Source organism: Salvia splendens, chromosome 13 (assembly GCF_004379255.2).
Source record: "Salvia splendens isolate huo1 chromosome 13, SspV2, whole genome shotgun sequence".
Classification (NCBI taxonomy): Eukaryota; Viridiplantae; Streptophyta; class Magnoliopsida; order Lamiales; family Lamiaceae; genus Salvia; species Salvia splendens.
The window spans coordinates 2,124,931-2,144,746 of NC_056044.1; the positions used below are offsets into that span (position 1 = coordinate 2,124,931).

At 36.8% G+C, this 19,816-nt stretch overlaps 3 protein-coding genes and 1 pseudogene across 3 annotated transcripts; 3 read left to right on the plus strand and 1 right to left on the minus strand.

The window, feature by feature from the left end:
• Window positions 1-1,975: 1,975 nt before the first annotated feature.
• LOC121761528 (pumilio homolog 12-like) lies at window positions 1,976-4,564 on the plus strand. Its single transcript, XM_042157171.1, has 5 exons — window positions 1,976-2,831; window positions 2,907-3,069; window positions 3,652-3,815; window positions 3,900-4,155; window positions 4,267-4,564. Exons 1-5 carry the CDS (start codon window positions 2,026-2,028, stop codon window positions 4,405-4,407), a joined length of 1,530 nt encoding a protein of 509 aa, XP_042013105.1. The 5' UTR covers window positions 1,976-2,025; the 3' UTR covers window positions 4,408-4,564.
• A 5,979-nt stretch (window positions 4,565-10,543) lies between these two features.
• Window positions 10,544-12,454, minus strand: LOC121760091 (tRNA (guanine-N(7)-)-methyltransferase-like). The gene is made up of 2 exons (XM_042155697.1): window positions 12,272-12,454; window positions 10,544-11,500 (listed from the first exon to the last, which is right to left on the minus strand). The coding sequence occupies exon 2, from the start codon at window positions 11,490-11,492 to the stop codon at window positions 10,728-10,730; it is 765 nt and encodes a 254-aa protein (XP_042011631.1). The 5' UTR covers window positions 11,493-11,500; window positions 12,272-12,454; the 3' UTR covers window positions 10,544-10,727.
• Window positions 12,455-14,898: 2,444 nt separating this feature from the next.
• Window positions 14,899-15,576, plus strand: LOC121761208. Its single transcript, XM_042156822.1, has one exon. It carries the CDS (start codon window positions 15,022-15,024, stop codon window positions 15,400-15,402), a length of 381 nt encoding a protein of 126 aa, XP_042012756.1. The 5' UTR covers window positions 14,899-15,021; the 3' UTR covers window positions 15,403-15,576.
• Window positions 15,577-17,298: 1,722 nt separating this feature from the next.
• On the plus strand, window positions 17,299-19,784 carry LOC121761833 (annotated as a pseudogene).
• The last annotated feature ends 32 nt before the right edge of the window (window positions 19,785-19,816 follow it).

The following is a 19,816-nucleotide window of genomic DNA, read 5'->3' on the forward strand; positions in this document are numbered from 1 at the left end:
CAGAAAGTGTCTTATGTTTCAATGGCAAGAATGTCGAGCTGGCAGGTTATGTGGATGCAGACTTGACGTCCAATGATCTTGATGGGAGAAGAAGCACAACCGGGCATGTATTTACTTATGGTGGTACTGCTATTTCATGGACTTCTAAGTTGCAGAAGACCGTTGCTTTGTCTACTACGGATGCTGAATATGTAGCTGCGACAGAGGCAAGCCAGGAGATGGTGTGTTTGCAGAGTTTCTTAGATGAACTTAGGAAGGAGAACAAGAGTAGCATACTCTACAGTGATAGTCAGAGTGCTATTTTCTTGGCGAAGAATCCAGCGTTTCATTCTAGGACAAAGCATGTGGAGTTGAAGTATCATCACATCCGTCGCTTAGTGGAGACGAAAATCCTGCAACTTGTGAAGATACTTGGAAGTGAGAATCCTGCAGACATGTTTACTAAGGTGGTGACCTTAGAGAAATTGAAGCTATGCATAGCTTCAATTGGCCTTGGAACTTGAAGAGAAGGTTAGGCGATGCTAAGCGGATGAAGGGATGAGATCACGAGGAAATGGTTGTTTAGGAGTTGTTAGTCTCTAAGTGGGAGATTGTTAATTATGGAGCCTAATTTATCTCCTACCATGTTTAGGATTTGTTTCCTTGAAGTATTTTTTCCTTGTGATATATGTTTCCTAGTTTGACTAGAATTAAGGCTCTCTAGTTGCTTATAAAAAGAGGTGTTCTCTCATTGTTAAATTATGCTTATTCTGAAATTATATAGTGAAATCTCTGGCTTGGCATCGCCCCCAGACGTAGATACACATTGTATCGAACTGGGTAAACAATTTCTGGTGTTCATTCTCTTTCATATTCGTGATTGCCTGTGTTTATTTCCCAACATGTTCTGCGGTATAGTACAAAGTAATTAATGTTTAGGAGGAAGTCATAATCTATAATGAACATAATATGTTCTACGGTTTAGTACAAAGTAATTAAGGATTAGGAAGTAAGTGATAATCTGTTGGAATATTATTAAACTTGATTTTGTAATAGAAATATCTAGATATTGTAGAATTGTCTAAAAATAAGCTTGAGAAAATATCTAGATATTTTAGGAGAATAATCTAGATATTTTAGATATTATATAAGAAATATCTAGATTTTTATAGATAAAAATCTAGATATTTAGAATATAAATTATTAGGTAGATTCTAGAATAGGAAGATGACTCCTATAAATAGGAGTGAGTTGTAACATTTTAGATAAGTTGAGAAGTTGAAAAAGTTGAAAGAGTTGAGAACTTGAGAGAGTTTGAAAAATAAAATGTCTTTAGTTTTCAGATATTACCTCTCCTAAACCATTTCCCATATATTCCACCAATTCTCCTCTCAAATATTTCCTCCAAACTAAATTACTCCTCCAACATATATCTTATAATGTATCGATTTATCTTCTTCTCTTGTAATCTATTATTTTATAAAAACTCATAGCTACCTTTCTGAATAGTAGAAGTGTTTCTTTTTATTCGACAAATGAGTCAAATGACAATGTCCGCAATCTAATTTCTGAGATTTTCTCAACTATGACTGTTGTTTCTCTCAATAATACCCATTAAATATTACTAATATTTATTTGGATTCTAAACAGTATATTTTAAATCCTATTATGTATCTATTTATAAACTCAAATCATCATTTTAGTATCATAAATATCCTATGACACTATTTTTCGTTACATACCTAAAAATGTGGTCGCTATGTCGCATAAAAAGTAAAACAACAATTGTAAAATAGAATTCTAATAATGATATAATTTAATAAAAGAAATTTATAGCTCAATTTTTTTTTATAATAAAACAGATATTGCATAATCCCTTATTTAAAGAAAAAAAAAGTTTTAAAAACAGAAACAAAGAAGACGGTCAAAGAATTTTCCTTCTCCTATAAATAAAACCCTCTCCTCCAATTTCTCAACACTAAAAAGAAAAAAAAAACACAAACATAAGCACACTAAACAACACAGCGCTGCTCAATCGCAGCAGCGATGCTGCAGCCACAAAACAACGGAAACCGCCACTCTCCGACGCATCAGCTTCACGAGAATTTACGCTCCTCGGCGGCGCAAAACAGCGACGGAAACCCTCTGATCGCCGCCTCCGATCAAACAATCGAATCCTTGTTTTCCTGGCTCAACCTCACCTCCGATGTCCTATTCCACGGCCGTACCGCCGCCGCCGAGGACGGCTCAGCTTCGTCGTCGCGCTCAATTCCACCACCAGTGGCTTTCGGAGGAAGCCACCACCAACACCAACACCAGCAGGTTTCGAATTGGGCCACCAATGGGCCCATGGTCCACCAGAATAACAATGTGGGCCCCGATTTCTCGGGTCGGGGCCCAAATCCTCAAAATCAATTCATAAATTATTCTCGAAGACAGGATTTTTACAACGATTTCGACCTCCGTTCCTTGCATGCCACGAAATCCATCCCCACGAGCACAAGTTACAACTCTCCCGTTGTACCTTTTGCTCGTGAGAACAGCTCTCTGTATGCGCTGTCTCAGCTGCTAACCCCTGAGTTCATGATTGGGAAAATTGCTTACTTAGCAAAGCACCAAATTTGGAGCGGCGCGTTGGTTTTTAAACTGGAGGCTGGGTTGGGGGAGGCCCAACTCAACATGGTTGTGTTCGAAGTGGTGAAGAGTTGGGATGATTTGCTGAAGAATCAGTTAGGGGCCCAGTTTTTGCTGAAGCTGTTCACGGTGTGTGATAAGGAGAAGAGGACCAGGATCATCATGGCCGTCACGAGATTCCCTTTTAAGCTCATCTCAGTCTGCCTAAACACTTCTGGGTAGGGATAAAATGACATCTTTTGATTTGGGTTTGTGGTGATTTTTGTGTATTAATGTTGATTTTTGATGCACAGGGCTAAATCAGTACATAAGCTGATGGATAAGCTGACTTCTCCTCAGCAGATCTCATTGGTTGTGGCTTCTTTGATCCCTGGTGCTGTGGTCTTAGCCACTGACTGCAAAGGTCAACACATCATACAGTACTGTGTTAGAAGGTTTCCTGTGGAATATACTAAGGTAGTAGACAAAGAAAATATTTTCTTTGAATTATTGATTTTGTTCATTTATTTACTTGCTTTGAGATGTTCAAGCTTTGTGTTTGTTTGAAGATTTTGTGTTGATATGCTCATTAGTTCATAATTTGAGTACTTGACTAGTTGTCTCATTTACTGTTATGTTTTACTGTTTTAGATAGTACATATGGTTACTAACTTTTCAATTCCTGGAAGCAATTTTGCATCTTACATATGAGCTTGTATTGGTCTAAGCAGCCGTTATAGTTACAAATCTTTAGTTACTCGTTTGATTCGTGCTTGCTTCAGCTAAAGGTTGTGGAAGACTGATGCTTCTAGGAAATTTGACATGTTAATCACAAAAACAATCTTGATCTACTTGACCCTCCGAAGCTTTGTTTTAGAAGTCTTCAATGTCTAATGTAGTATAATAATTATACAGTAAAAGTAGATGCATGCTGTGTAACTTGGTCCCCTGCTATATCTCATGGTGTCGAACAAGTTGAGTCGCAGTGCTTTGTTTTACAGAACTGCTACTTTATTGATCCATCAATCGTTTATCTAATATTGGATGTCAAATTGGCAGCACCTTTTGCACGAGATCACCGCAAACTGCTTCATTATTGGGACAAGTAAAAGCGGATGTTGTGTAATACAATCATGTGTGGATAATGCTGATGGTGAAGCAAGAACACAATTAATCTTCGCGATACTAGAAAACGCTGTGCAACTTGCTGAAGATCCTTATGGGTATCATTCCATTCGTATCTTGTTTCTTTTATAGAGGTAAGACTAATGTGGATCTCTTAACTTGTTTGTTCTTTTTATGTGTAGAAACTATGTGGTGCAACATCTTCTCGAGATGGAGATGCCAGAACTCACGAAATATATTCTGAGACGGTTCGAAGGCTGTTTCGTGTCTCTTTCCTGCAACAAGTATGCCAGCAATGTAGTGGAGAAGCTCTTATGGTCGGGAGATGAAGTATCTGCGATTATTACCATAGAGTTGCTTCAAAGCCCGAACGCCTCGATGCTTTTAGTCGACCCTTATGGAAATTTTGTCATTCAAAATGCATTGTCAGCTGCGAAGGTGAGACATCCCACTTTGTGTTTTGATGCATTCGAAACGCCTTAATACACGGGGTTTTGTTATGACCGTGTCTCGTTTGCTCCTACTTTATGTGTGGTTGTTCTTTAACAGGGAGAGTTATATTATTCTTTGGAGAGATTTGTTCAAATTAATGCAGAATCCATGCAAAGCAATCTTTATGGGAAAAAGATCCTTGCTTGGTTTATGAAGAAGAGGCCTTACATTGAGAAGAAGAAGCCTTACTATGGCTAGATTCTCACATTTAAAATATAGTGTTGTATAGTTTGTTGTTTAATTATTTGTCTAATTCATAGTTTTGCCATTCAACTGCATATTTTTGATGACTTCAGTCTCAGATTCAACCAAGCTAAGCAATGTAGAGAGTGTTGTACCTACGCTGTTGTACATCTGAAGCAGCTACACATTATTATTGACTTGATTATTATAACTGAAGCAGTTGTTGGATATTGAGTTATTGGATATTCATCTGCTACTCCCTCCGTCCCATTACCCTTTCTATGATCTCGGCGAGACGAGATTTTATGCAATTTTATTTTATGTTAAGTGAAGAGAATAATAAAAGACTTAGAATAAAATAAATAAAAATGTGTTATTATTTTTAGTACTCCATCCGTCCTACTTTATGAGTCCTGGTTAACTATATTTGGGTGTTCCATTTTAGGAGTCATGGTTGAAATATTTTTAAAATGGTAATAGGCCTCACAATCTACTAACTTTTTCCACTCACATTTTATTAGAGAGTAAACTCCGCAAATGGTCCCTGTGTTTTGCACGCAAACGGTACCTAAATTTTAAAAATATCATGGATAGTCCCAAAACTGAGGTGTAATCACATTTATGGTACTTTTTCACTATTCATCATAAAATCATCTGCAATAGTAGATGCCAGGCAAGACGTCAGGTAGGGACTAGCGGGATGTCTGTAAGGTGTTCGCAGCAATAGCGGATGACGGGTAGGACGTCCCGAAGTAGGACGAGCTCTCCTCCACGCCCGAAACCAGATGTCCTGCCTGACGTTCGTGCTCTTGTCCACTATTGCACGGACAAGAGGTAGGATGTCCCATTTTTTCATTTATTATTATTATTATTATTATTATTATTATTATTATTATTATTATTATTTTTTTTTTATACTCAATATTTACAACTCATTACACTTCATTTTTTGTATATTTGATAAACACCAACAATTAAAACGAATTAATCATATTTCTCAATTTGTTTTATTGGCTAGGGGATTGATTGGCTAGTTCTAGTGCTAGGCTATTATTGTGCAGTGAGATGTCCTACTGATATGTAGTGGAATGTCCTAGTGACGTAGCAGAAGATATTTTTGGGATGTCCTAATGCTAGGCTATTGAGATGTCAGTCCTACTATGGATGCTCTAATTTTGAACAAAAAATGCCCCAAAGCATAGAGGGCATGCATTTTTGGACATCCATATCGTTACTAAATATGGTATTTTCTCTATTTCTCTTGAGTATTGAATATGATATTTTCTTATAATTTAAGTATCTAAAATGATGTTTTTCATTTCACTTTTTCAATCACTTTATACCATACCAGAAACCAGATCCTCTTTCTCTTAAACTATAAAAAAATTAAAATAAAAAAAACTCCTCCATATTCATTTAAAACAGCAAGGCAGAATTCATAATCATCCAATTATTAAACAATGATCCGAAATCATTTATAGTGACGCAATAGAAGCTCTAATGCAGCAAATTTGATTGCCATTTTCTTTGAATCGTTTATCAAAACCACCATCGCTAAAATATCCATCTTCCTCTTCCTCCTCCTCCTCCACCAGTCGCTTATCCCTGCAAACCACGAAGACGTACGCTATAAGATTGAGACTACACAAAGTCGTCAAGACCCAATAATACCGGTCGAGACGACTCCAACTGAAACCAGCTCTTCCCTCGCTAACTTCTCCGACGACGTAAACCGAAAGCGCTGTGCACAATAATCCCAACCATCCACCACACAATTACTTTCTTTGGAGCCCCGCTCTCGAAGAAGGCCGTATTCCAAAAACGGCTCCACCCCACCCTCCGATCTGGAAAATTAGCCATTAAATATAAGGTTGGGTGATCTTGAAAGCAGCGGCGACAAACAAATCGGTTACAGGGCTTCTCTCTGCTTGTAGTTATGAAGACCTATCAAGTATCAACGCCATGTCCGTTATGAAGAGGAGTTTTTCTGTATGCCCAACACATCCATTGTCTGGCGTCGTTGCCACTGTGATTAGGACCAAACCCTACACCCAATTACACTGAGTCCCCAAATCAAGTTTGTTTGAAACCCGACCCAATGACAGGCCCACCTCAAACACCTACTTTTTATTAATACTATAGTATTTATTTATAATATGTGAAATTTTTATAGCTGTCCTCTCAGTCAACCTCCCTCTCTCTCTCTCAGTTTCGAATATAGCAAGTGAGTGCAGATCTGCAGAGAGTAGAAGAACAGGATGAGGGGCATTCTGAGAGTTGCAGGTAACTAAAAAATTTAAAATAAAGCACTTTCATACATGATATGGATAAACCTAAGACTAGGGTTTGGGTGTGGGTTGAATGAAGGTCTAGTGTGGGCGGAGACAGTGATGGAAGGAGTGTTCTTCATTATGCAAACCTACTTCACAAGTGTTTGGAAAATGAGCTTCACCAACGCGGCTACAATTCTGAATATATGGGGTGGATTCTGCCATTTTTCTTTCTTTTCATTGCTGAAACCCTTCTTGGAAATTTCTTCACCCTTGCATTTTCCACCATATCTAGCACTGCGGTTAGTTACTTTCTCTTTTCGTACCAGTGAAGTCATTTTGTCATTTTAGTAAATTTTATACAAATGAGTCATTTCTCTTTTTATTAAAAGTCAACACATTTCTTGTCGCCTCTTTATTTTTCCTTTACTTAATTCACTTAACACATTTTTTTTAAATCGCGTACCGAAAATAAACGCCTCCCTCACTTAACACAATTTTTCCTTTTATTTTTTTTAAAAATTACTTTTGTTTCTAAAATCCAATTTGTACCTCTATATTCAAAATTATTCACTTTCTATATATAAAAATAAATCTATCTTTCCTCATTAAAATATACAACTACCTTTTTTTATATTTAACCTAACAAATTCTCTTAAAATCTCGTGCTACTAAAGAATGTGGACATCCTGAGTGGAACGGAGTGAGTAGTATAATTTGACTGGGAGATACACTATAGAGTAAAGGTCAATTTTGGTCCTAAACATATGACTAAAATATTAATTTGGTCCAAATATTCATTTTTTGAAAAATAGGCCCATAACAAATGAAAATGTGGTCGAAGCCGTCCTTTTTTCTCTCCGTCAAAAAACTAACGGTCAACGCTAATTGCATAGTTGCATGACCATTAGTTTTTTTTACAAAACCGTCAAAAAAAGAACCATTACGACAAGGATTTCATATGTTATAGGCCTATTTTTCAAAAAGTGAATGTTTTAGACTAAATTTGTATTTTGGAACCAAGATCTTGACCTTTACTCTATAATATATTGCGATTTTAATAAGATAATTCCGATTTATGTCGTGAACCGATGCATTCATTCCCTAGTATAAATAACTAGTGTTAAATTGTTTGTATGTGGATTGTGGAGCCATATTGATATGACACAACAAATCATCAATTCTCTAGGATCGAAAGAAGAATAACCTGACAGTCTGTATCCTCCTCACCTACCTTATTCTCATGGCATTCATTATCATTCTCATGGCCACCTCCATCTTCTATTTATAGTTTCTTCTTCATTCTTTCTTCCCTATCACAATTCCACACACCTCTCTCTTTCTCTCCACACAAGATGAAGCACCTTGCACCATTGCTCCTACTCACCCTCTTTCTCACCGCCGCAATTGCAGATTCAAGTGAGTCACATTTATATCTAATTTTACTAATTTTTGTAATACTCTCTCAAAATATGAAGGCGACTGCGACGACAAGTGTGGGGTGCGATGTGCAAAGGCAGGCGTCAAAGACCGGTGCTTCAAGTACTGCGGAATCTGCTGCGCGGAGTGCAAATGCGTGCCCTCTGGGACCTACGGGAACAAGCACGAGTGCCCTTGCTATAGAGACAAGACCAACTCCAAGGGCATACCTAAATGCCCTTGGAACATTTTTATTTACATATGATATTATTCCAGTGTTGTTGTTTTTATTATGATTATGTATAATTTCAGTTGTTGCAAATCCTATGTAAGGTTTATATATAAGTTTATTCACTACTTTTGTTCTTGGTAAATGGTAATTTACCTTTTTTAAGAGAACTGTGGTTAAATTTGGTTGAATTTACTAATTTGGTTAATTATTAGTTATATATATGAATTATGATGTAGGAAGTAAAAATTTAATTGAAATTTTATCTCAAAACATTATACTACGTGGGGTATATACTTCTTCTTTTTTCATTTTGGTCCGTCCACGAAAAATAGACAAAGTTCAAAAAGGAAAGTTTTCAACCAATACTAACCCTACACATCATTCTAAAAGTGGACCCAACAATCTACTAACACTCATTCCACTATCTTTTCCCTCCCCCTCTCTTACTTTTTCCTATCTCTCTCTTACTTTTCCAATTATACATTAAAACTCGTGTCGTTCACAATCTTGTCTATTTTTCATGGACGAAGAGAGTATGCTTTAATTTTATCCTCTAGGTTTATATAAATCAGGTTTCAAATCGTGTGAATTGGATTTTATCGTGCGAATCAGATTTGGAAAACAAGTTTAGTCTTGTAATATCATGATTTTTATTGTGTAAACAAGGTTTAATTATGTAATAAGTATTAGATTTTAATCGTGTGATAGCGTTCGGATTGTTACTGTCTCGTGTCAATCCATATCTCATATTATATGGTATTGTTAACAGGTTCCTTGTTGTGTGCAGGTCATGTTCGAATTTGGAGACAGGTCGGGCTATCCCTACTACATGCATGGATCCACCATTAATGCCTATAATAACCCAATCGAGAAATATAAAATATTTGAGAGGTTATAATTAACACAATCATTTATTATTTTTTTGAATAAATGATGATCTCGTAAGAATATCCTGCGATGAAAACGATTTCATGTTAAAATATAATTTAACAATGCCATTTTAGTTAGTTACTTATTATAACAATTTTTTGAGTTTTTAGTAATACTAATTTTGAATTATGTCTCGTTTTCAAAAGAAGGGAGCTTTTCAAAAAGTTAATAGATTTATTAATAAGTGGGAAAACTACTAAATATATTGTGAATTATGTCTCGTTTTATAATCTCTTCACTATTCTAAAAAATTGTCAATTAAATACACTATTCTAAAAAAAATTCATTTTAAATTGGAACTCAGTGGTGAATTTAGCTTGAACGTGGTTTTTCGGCTATTTGATTTTTTTCTTTTGCCAATTTAATAAGGAGAAAGAACAAAAGATCAAACAGTAGCATTTTTTGGGCCCTTTCCATTGATTCATGGCGTCTGATTTTCATGAAAAGATAAATAGATTTATTCATTCTTCCGTATATGAAAAATAATCATATTTATAGATGATACGAGTGGGTAGTTACGTGAGAACAAAACTAGCGAGAAAGTTCAGAATGAGACTATATTCCTGGACAGACTAAAGAAAACGAGTTTTTATAGATGGATGAACTATGATACATTGGTGATCTCATAGGTATTTTTGCATGCTATTTTGAATTGGAAAAAACCAAAATGTAATTTATAATTCAAAATACGATGTACTACAATGAATATTTTAAAAATACGATAATATAAAACAAGTACTCCCTTCATGCCCTCATAGTTGAAGCAAAATTTTTGGCACGAAGTTTAAGAAAGAGACGTTGAGTGTGTTAAATAAATAGATAAAAAAATAAGTGATGAAAAAAGTAGAGAGAATAAAGTAAAACGTGAATAAAGTAGAGAAGGTAAAGTAAGAAAGAGAAAAATGTTAACTATGAGCGAATTTCCCGAAATAGAAAAATAACTCAACTATTAGGGAACGGAGGGAGTAATTACTTTTTGGGTTAGTGTATGGGCCTTGAGCCCAGTGAGGATACCATCGATGAAGCCGTTAAGTAACTTCATTCGGTGCGTGAATTGGGCACAATTCCTAGTTCTACAATACATTAATTCGCTCAAGAGTAATTTGTAAAAAAACAAAAAAAATAAATTTTTACATTTATAATTGTAATAAAATGTAATAACTGGGTGAACATAATAAATGAATTTAAATAAAAAAATATAAATAACTTTTTAGTACTTTATAATCCACATTTCTGTATTTCATTAGCAATATGTTATAACGAAATAAAACATGGAGTACTAACGTAAGATAGAGAAGACTTCGATATGAGGAGTGTTTTAGTATGAATTGTTTTGGAAAGGAACAAAAACTAATAACCGAAAATGGTTGACAAAATCCTATTAGTTCATAAATCAAAGCCTATCCTCATATTCTACTCAACATAAACCATCAAAATACTTCTAAATCGACTAATTTGAGTAGAGAATATTGAACGATACGTGCTCAACGAGGACGAGACGACGCAATGCGTCTATAAACTGCTCGAAACGTCTGCCCTTCATTCCTCGCAACTTTCTGCCCTTCCTCGGTTGCAGTGCTCAGGAGCTCGACAATAGGATCGGCCGCAAGCTCTTCCTCCGTGAGAGGCTCAAACAGCTCATGATCATCCAAACAGCCTTTCATCCACGCCCCAAGCTCCTCCACGTCACTTATTGTGTATATAATCCCACCAACTTTAAGCACGTACGCATACTCGTCCAACAGATGGGGACTGATCACCCTACGCCGATGGTTCTTCTCTTTGAAATGCGGATCCGGGAACAGAAAGAACATCTTGGTGAGCTGCGCTTTCTCGAAGTAGTTGGGAATGTACTTCATGGAATTCGTCCGAACAACAGACACGTTGTCGTATCTGCCAGGGCTAGAGACCCTCAGGGCCAGGATTCTTTCCTTCACGTACTCAGTCACTTTGTCCCTCAGTTCCATCCCGATCATGAGTGTCTCAGGGAAAAGCGCTGCGAGGCTGATTAGAAGCCCACCAAATCCACAACCAATATCTGCAAACTCAATCTTTTTTGGGCCATTAGGAAAGAACTTGGGGAAAAGGGCAGAACAGTCATTCTCGAAGTGAGCTGGGGAGATAGGAACAGGGAAATGTGAATCACTCAAGGGGTTGCTGTGCGCCCGAGCCCGGTAGAATCGCTTACGAGGAAGGCCGGTTGTCTTACTATGCGTAGTAGGATTAGAAATGGAGTCATGCTCCAACATTTTCTCCCCTACAGATTAAAACAAAGGTTAGTTAATGCCACTAGAAACAAGTTTTTCAATAGTTTGCCACCAAAAACATCCAACAAAACTGCGATTAAGGGATAAAGGATTGATTTTGACAAACGATATTATAGAATTCATCACTCAATTCAATTATATAACCATCAAGTAAAGTGAATATCAAATATGTTACATAAAGAGTGCAAAAAAAGATAAACACATGATGAGGCATCCCAAATAATATGGTAAAAGGAACTTATCTATCATCTCAGAGTATAATTTCAAATATAACAAGTATTGAGATGAGAACAGCAAAAGACATATATGAGCTAAAAAAAGAAAAATCCAAAATTGATCTAAATTGCATCTGCTCAGTCAAGTGATTTGTTATAGTTCAACCTTCAATATGTTTGTATAGAATATCTAAATAGTTCTATTAAGCTGAAATTTGCACAATTACATAAGAAATTTTTCATGAATTTTAGGATTCAAAGCTGCAAAACTAAAACACGAATTAAGATATCAAAATGTAAATCAAATATATACATTACTCCGAAGAAGTAGCAAGTGCCTAATTAAGAGATGAAGTAAATTTACACCACGACCCTAAAAACTCAAATCTCTAAACACAACACCAACTGTGAGCTGATTTAGCGTCTTAACACCCGAACATTCCACCAAATTCATCAATTTACAAACAATTGACCAATTTTAGCAGTGCATCCAAATAAATTCACCAACATTTAAAAAATTAAATCAACAAGTTCAATCGGACATACCGTCGGTCGGCGAAGATTATTCTCCTCTTGTCTTGGGCGGTAACCGTCGGCCGCAAAGCAAAGCAGAGAGAATGAGAGCGCAGCGGAGTTCAGGTTGAGCGTTTCAGGCTTCGGCGGAGTAGGGATGGATGAGGGCGAGAATTAGTTTGGGTTGGGCTTAGTTTTTGGTAAATGGGCTAATGGAGTTGAAAATATTCAATAATTATAAACAAAATTAATATTAGCAAATGGCAAAAATAAACATCTATAGTTGTGAAAATTTGCCAGAAATTACTTTTATATACTTTTTAGAAGGAAAAGGTGATGAAACATATGAGAGGGATCTGACTGCCTAGAGCTATGTGCAATTTTTTACAAAGCTATCAAAATAGAGCTAATACGCCTTAAGCACTTGCATGAACCTGAACACTAGACTGTGAAATTTGAACCTTAAATATGAAAACTGAGTTTGAGAGCTTAAACTAAATCTAACTAAGAAAACATGAATGGAAGAGTGTTTTGAAAGCTTGTGTGAAGCAATTAACTGGACAAAGAGACTTAGGCATGGACATTCCTAAACTAACGGCAACTTGAGATAAAGAAAAGCTTGAAATCATTTCAGAAACATGAGTAATGGATTTGCAGATAAAAACAAGACCGAGGTTGACTAGTTGCAGGAAGAAAATAAGCAAGCTTCGGAACACAATTTACTTCTAAACTAGAACAAAACAAGAACATCTACTCCATGAATCTTGAGCAAATTCTACGCAACAACTAGATCTCAATATCTAAGCTACTGGGAATCATGTAAACAACATGGATCTAAACATCTAAGCCACCAATTGCGAAAACATCCAAGAAACATGAGTAAATAACATCATCAACATGAAAATAAACCAAAGCTTTATAAAACTGAAAATAAACCGAGATCCAACGGCGGAGTCGTCAATTCTTCCGTTGAAACCATTTAATCTAACCAAAAAGCAAGGTGTGAAGGAGCTTCTAAGATGGAGGCGTCAATTCCACCGTTGAAACGACCAACACACTGTAAATCTACACTAAAGTCTTGAAAACATGAAATGAAATGTAATCCCGACGTCGGAGTTATCAATTCCTCCGTCGAAATTACAGAGCTAAGCTAAGAAAGTAGTATCTAAACTAAACTAAGTTAAGAGAAGGTGGCGTTAAGCGCCTATTAAAGCTTCCTACCTAAACTACGGTAGCGTTAAGCGCTGCTTCTTCATTGTGGAAAGCTTCTATTTATAGAGCAACAGCAACTTCAACTTCAACTTCAACTTCAACCCTAAGGCAACTTCTCATCCGATTTGACCATTTTACCCTTGCAGTAATTTAGGATCTTCATGTCTTCGTGTGGTGAGCTCCTCTTGATCAACTCAGTCATCTCATGTCCTCATGTGGTAAGCTCCTCTTGATCAACTCGGAACTACTCTTGATCAACTCAGTCATCTCATGTCTTCATGTGGTGAGCTCCTCTTGATCAACTCAGCTAGCTAGCCAGGCTCCATTGCTCCGCTTGTCTCCAATTAATCAATTTATCTTCAACTTTGGCCTTTTTTGCTCATTTTCTGAGTTGATCAAGTTGTTCCTACACTCTGTCACTTCAACATTTTTTAGCTCCAAATATATACTAGATTAAAAATGATTTTAACTAAAGAATAAATATAACAACATAATGCAAATTAGTGAAAGTTTAGATTTCATAAAGTATTTAAAGGAATTATTTTGATAATAATTGATAAAATTAAAAAGTAACAAATGGAAAAAATATGTTCATGTTGAGGTTTAACCCCTAGACCTCTTTGTTAAAAACTCAACAACCAAACCATTGGACTAATACATTTTATATGACATTTATTGAAAACGAATATATTTCTACACTCCACGGAGGAGGCAGATATGCTATTTTCGGCTCGATTCAAGGGAAAGTTTTGGCTCTCCGAATGGCTGGGAAGGGGCGACCTCCCCCTCCTGCCCCCTAGATCCGCCACTGAATCAAACTTAAAGCAGAGTTAGAGTGTCGGATAAACTACTATTTTTTGTCCACAACCACTTTTTTTTTGTCCAGAGCCACAAAAATTTGTCCACATCAATAGTGGACACGCTCAAACCACAAATCACATTATTTTATCAATTGTTGGTATATTTTAATTCAGTTATAATAAAAATTATTGGACTATAATAATAAGAAAAAAACACATAATTTAATTTTAAAAAAAATTAAAACACATAATTTATTCCCACACAATTTTGTTTCCACAATTTATTCTACACGCCCTCCCATCTGCTCACATAAATTTTATAAATCAGCACAAAATTAAACCTCTGCATTTATAGAATAAATGAAGAAAATAAAAAAAAAATTGATTTTCCGGCAGGCCGAGGCTCACCGGCTGTGCAATAAGCCGCTGCAGCTCCTACCCCCCGCCCCGTCCACGCCGAGTACTCGGCTGTGGCCTTTCCACCACCCACATAAGATTGATAATTTCAAAATATTAAAAAATAAATTTTTTTAATAGACTTATAATTTTAATAAAATATACGTAATTAACTTTGTATATAGTAATAAATGAGCTTAATCTACTTGGAACTTATAATTTCTAAATGGAGTATTCAACTATTTTAATTACGCAAGTTTATTCTAGAATGGCGGAATTTTCAACCTTGACGCGCTATTGAATCCTCAAATACAAAACCCCCACCTCCATATTCAATAAAAAAAAAACAACCAGAAAAGCAAAAAAATCGATTCTATGGCGACGATCTACAGCTGCAGAGAGTGCGGCGCCAATCTGAACCTCCAGCCGGCCGATCTCTTTCCGCCGGACTTCTATTTCGAGGCCGGCAACAAGAAGACCCTGTCATTCGCCGCCGTGGATCCGTCCAAATTCCGATTCGAGAAGGAGGACAAGATCCGCCCCTTTTTCGAGACGGTCAATTACTGGGGGATCCAGAGGAAGCGAGTGAAGATCATCTGCAATAGCTGCGGGAAGCTCGTCGGTTACGTCTACGACGACGGCCCGCCGTTGATGAACGGCACCGGGCAGTTCGGGTTCGGGCCGAGCCAGGCTATTCCGAGAAACCCTAGGTATCGATTCAAGGATAAAAGTTTGGCCGTTACTTCTCAGACTTGAGCTTGTTGGCTGATTTCTGTGTAAATGCTTCAACTTTTTTTTTCTCTTTTTGGGAATAATTTTCATCGTGTGTAGATGCATATGTAAATTTTGAGAATTGATAGGATTTTTTTATTATGGTTTGATTTTTTGAATATTTAATACTACTACAATAATACTCCTACATTAATATTACTACTAATACTAATTGCTCTAAAATAAATATTTGTTCTTTTCCATTCAAAAATTGACCACTCTCTTAAATGGTAGTATTGTGATTTTAGGTAAGATTGTTGAATGTAATTATACAAAGTAAAAAAATTAAGAGGGATTTTTTTTAAATTTGTGAACTTTGCCAAAATATAAATTTTGGTATGTAACATTATAAAATATATTCTGAACTCCATTATCATGTACTATTATCGTTTGAACTACTCATGATTTCAAATTTTTTGGAACAAAAATACCCTCACACCCCGTAAAAGACATTTCAGTCTATTTAATCTCTTTTCTTTATTAAAATATTTAATTTATAGTACCAATTAAATATTTTTACCCCTTTCTCTCTTCTTTCTTCTTGCCCATTTTTCTTTTCTCGTTTAGTATAATTCCAATCATATGATTTCTTCGATTTTTATAAATACAATCTTGAACCAAACCGACTTCCGAACATAAAAAAAAACAATTCAAACATCGAAAAATAAGAATTAATGTATTTCGATATGGTTCAGTATGATTATTCTGATCACAAATATTTTGCTAAACCTATGAATATTAGCCCAAATATATTTTTTAATTTATGTTACCAGCTTTCTCGTCAAATGGTCAACTGAGTTCAATGAATTCAAACATCATTTGAGACTTAACGGTTAATTTAAGTAATTAAATACGACTATATTTGCACGATTTCTAATTACTATTAAATATTGACATAGTAATTTAATTTCAAAGTGCAAATACCATTATGGTCTAAATCTCATTTTTGGTGTGCACTCAATGTATCACCTTTTCTAGTTTTCCTTCGTTTTGTTTTCTATAATTTCAATTTTTGTATACTTTAATTAAAATTTTCAGATCATTCATTAGAATTCATTATACCCAAAAAAAATAATTTATTATGGTAAACTTTATTTAAATTTTATATGTTGGCCAGCTGTATAATTTTTGGTGCATGTATTAATATGGATATTACCTATAACATCCACGCCATATGAAGCATATGATTAATGTAATAGCAAATTAAGAGATGCGAAAATAACATATTTAGTGAACTTTACTTTATTTGTGCTAATTAATCCAATCGTTAATACCAGTGCTATATATATATAAATAAGATTTCAAATTTAGTGCATAGTTGAGGTAATGTATCTAATAACCAATCCTATCGGAGTCAACGCTAATTAATAAGATTATCATATATTACTAAAATGATAAATCAAATATACATAAATATAAGTTTTCTCATGATATTCTAATGCACAAAAATATATATATAAAAAAACTGATTAAATTTAAAGTTTCCAATTGTCCGTTCAATTTATTTATTTATTTATTTTTATTTTTTTTGAGTTTTATGTAGTGTTCCACGGCACATTAAAATATATATACCTCATTATTTATTCGACATCACCAAAATTTAATACATGAAAATCAATTTATTAGCAGATTTGTCCCAATCGTTTTTCTCCCCTGTTTGCTAACTCAACATGGAGCGAAAGCAGGGGTTTTCAAGGCTTTCAAGGACGATGTCGCTAGCGGGCTCTCCCCGGCCCGTTACAGGAAGGCCCGCCCGTATCCAGTTGCCTTTGCCTTCACCTCTCCGTCGCAGCAGAGCCAGCAGCGTGGGCCCGGCAGATACACATGCGAAGAAATCAAGCCTTTCAGGGCCCGGTTTCGAGGCCCTATCTCCTTTCAAGGGGGTCCGTTGCTAAAAAGCGAGAGGCGGGGCAGTCGCCACTCCCCTGCCCCTTCTTTGTCAATGGTCGGGCCGGACTACTTCAGATCCGATCAACTGCTGCTCCTCGGCATCTTTGGTGCACCGCTCGGGCCGGTGCACGTTAGCAACAACGCGCCTTCGACACCCCTCGTCATCAAAGATAACCGCATTGCTAGAGCATCTCCAATGGGAAAGGTAAATGAAGAGGTAAAAGTCTTATAACTGCTATATTTGCCTTTTTTATATGTCAAAATGTGACTCTTATTGTGGAACGGATGTAATACAAGTTTATAGCTCTTATATGTCAAAATTTCGATATTGAACAATTCACAAATATAAAAATACTTCATCAACTTAATTAGTTTGTCCATTATTACTTCCTCCGTTCCATGTTAATAGAGTCATTTTTTTTTATTTTGGGAAGTTCCAAGTTAATTAAGTCATTTCTATTTTTGCCAAAAAGTAATTTTCCTTTTTAGTTTATTCTCTCTTCATCTCTCTTACTTTACTCTATCTTATTTTTTCCACCATCCATTTAACACACTATTCTTAAACTTCGTGCCGAAAAGAAATGCCTCTATTAACAAGGAATGGAGGGAGTACTAAATGTGCTATCTCTCTTAACAACGTGACCAACGATGACGTTGGTCCTTAATTAAAGGAGGGCCGAATGTTACGGACTCAATTCCCACGTCGGTTGTAAAAACAACTGGTGTACCGTATATGTATATATATTATACATGAACTCTCTAGCCTAACAAGCTAGTCTTTTGGGTGAGTTCTATTTGGTCTATATCATCCATCAAGATCATAAAAAATTACCTTAGATTGTGCAAATGTGGGTTTTAATTTGTGGTCCAATGTTTGGAGTTATCCCTATTTTATACTCCCTCCGTCCCATTAAATATGCAACATTTGGGAATCGGTACGAGATTTTATGCAATGTTGTTTTGTGAGTTAATGAAGTGAGAGTAAAATAAGAGAGATGAAAAAGTAGAGATATAATTATTTCCATTTTAGGAAACGTTTCATTTTAATTGGGACAATCCAAAAAGTAAACGTTTCATTTCTAATGGGACAGAGAGAGTATTTGTTTGATAAATTAAAGTTAATGTGCAATAGCATGCCAATCACGTAAACTTAATCAAAGACCTATAAATGCGTTGATTAATGCAATGCAGGACTCTGCAACTGCCAAGTACATACTACATCAATATATAGCGGCATCGGGCAGCCAAAAGATGCAGAGCACGGTCGAAAATGCGTATGCATCAGGAAGTGTGAAGATGCTGACGTCATGTATAGAGACGGACACGAAGGTGCTGAAGAGCACGAACTCGGCCAATGAGGCCGAGTCTGGTAACTTCGAGTTGTGGCAGATGAATCCCGACATGTGGTATGTCGAGCTAGCCCTCGGAGATAGCAAGGTCCAAGCTGGCTGCAACGGGAGCCTCGTGTGGCGCAAAACCCCCTGGCTCCTTGGCACCCACACAGTCCAAGGCACCGGTAGGCCCCTCCGCCGCGCCCTCTAGGTATTTCAAATTTTGAAATTCATGTATTTGACTTATGACTAAAGTTATGTTACGAACTCCAGTGCAAGTTGACTTGTCTTTCATTTGTGATGTAAGGCGACTAATTTGGGATTTATAAACCAAATTTGCTTGCACCGGTGCGCTGGGATGAGTTCACATATTTGGTAATTATGTAGTGACAAGTGATTTTAACTCGATTTGGGATTTTGTAGGGGCTTGATCCGAGAACAACGGCTCGTATGTTCGCTAGGGCGAGGCACGCGAGTGAGAAGAATATCAACGGGGAGGCTTGTTTCACCCTGGGAGTCGGGGCGGACTCCCAGACGCTTGAGGCCACGAGTGACAAGCAGACGAAGGTCACCGAGCACACCTTGGTCGGGTACTTCAGCCAGAGGACGGGGCTCCTCCTGGGGCTAAAGGACTCGCACATGAAGCTGATACGGACCGAGGAAGGCGGGTCCGTGTGCTGGAAGACTACCATCGTGTCGCTCCTTGACGACTACAGGCCGGCCGGTTGAGGGGATCATGATCGCCCACTCGGGGAGGTCCGAGGCGACCCTGGAAAGGTTCGCGGGTGAGACCATGAGTTGCACGACGACAATGAGGATGGAGGAGACGTGGACGGTCCAGGAGGTGGCTTTCAACGCGCCCGGGCTGTCCATGGACTGCTTTACCCCTCCTGCCGAGCTCGAGGCGAGTGACCGCCCTCGGGAAGATAGGCTGAAGAGGGCCAACCGTCGGCTGTTGGGCCGAGGTGGGGCGGCTTTGTGGTGAGGATGGATGTGTGATTGTGTGAATGTAAGTAGCAATTGAAGTGCCTCCATTTCAAGTAGTTGGGAAACTGAACTTTGCCAAATTGAGTTATTTTTCTGTCATATAATATATTTATCTTTAATTTGTATATATATTGGAAACACACTGAATTAATACACTAACTCAATTTTGTTTTTTAAGGGAGAGTAATTAT

Coding starts and splice junctions, on each gene's coding strand:
- LOC121761528 (XM_042157171.1), top strand. CDS start 2,026: ATGCTGCAGCCACAAAACAACGGAAACCGCCACTCTCCGACGCATCAG. Junction 2,832..2,906: donor GTCTGCCTAAACACTTCTGG/GTAGGGATAAAA, acceptor TTTGATGCACAG/GGCTAAATCAGTACATAAGC. Junction 4,156..4,266: donor ATGCATTGTCAGCTGCGAAG/GTGAGACATCCC, acceptor GTTCTTTAACAG/GGAGAGTTATATTATTCTTT.
- LOC121760091 (XM_042155697.1), bottom strand. CDS start 11,492: ATGTTGGAGCATGACTCCATTTCTAATCCTACTACGCATAGTAAGACA.
- LOC121761208 (XM_042156822.1), top strand. CDS start 15,022: ATGGCGACGATCTACAGCTGCAGAGAGTGCGGCGCCAATCTGAACCTC.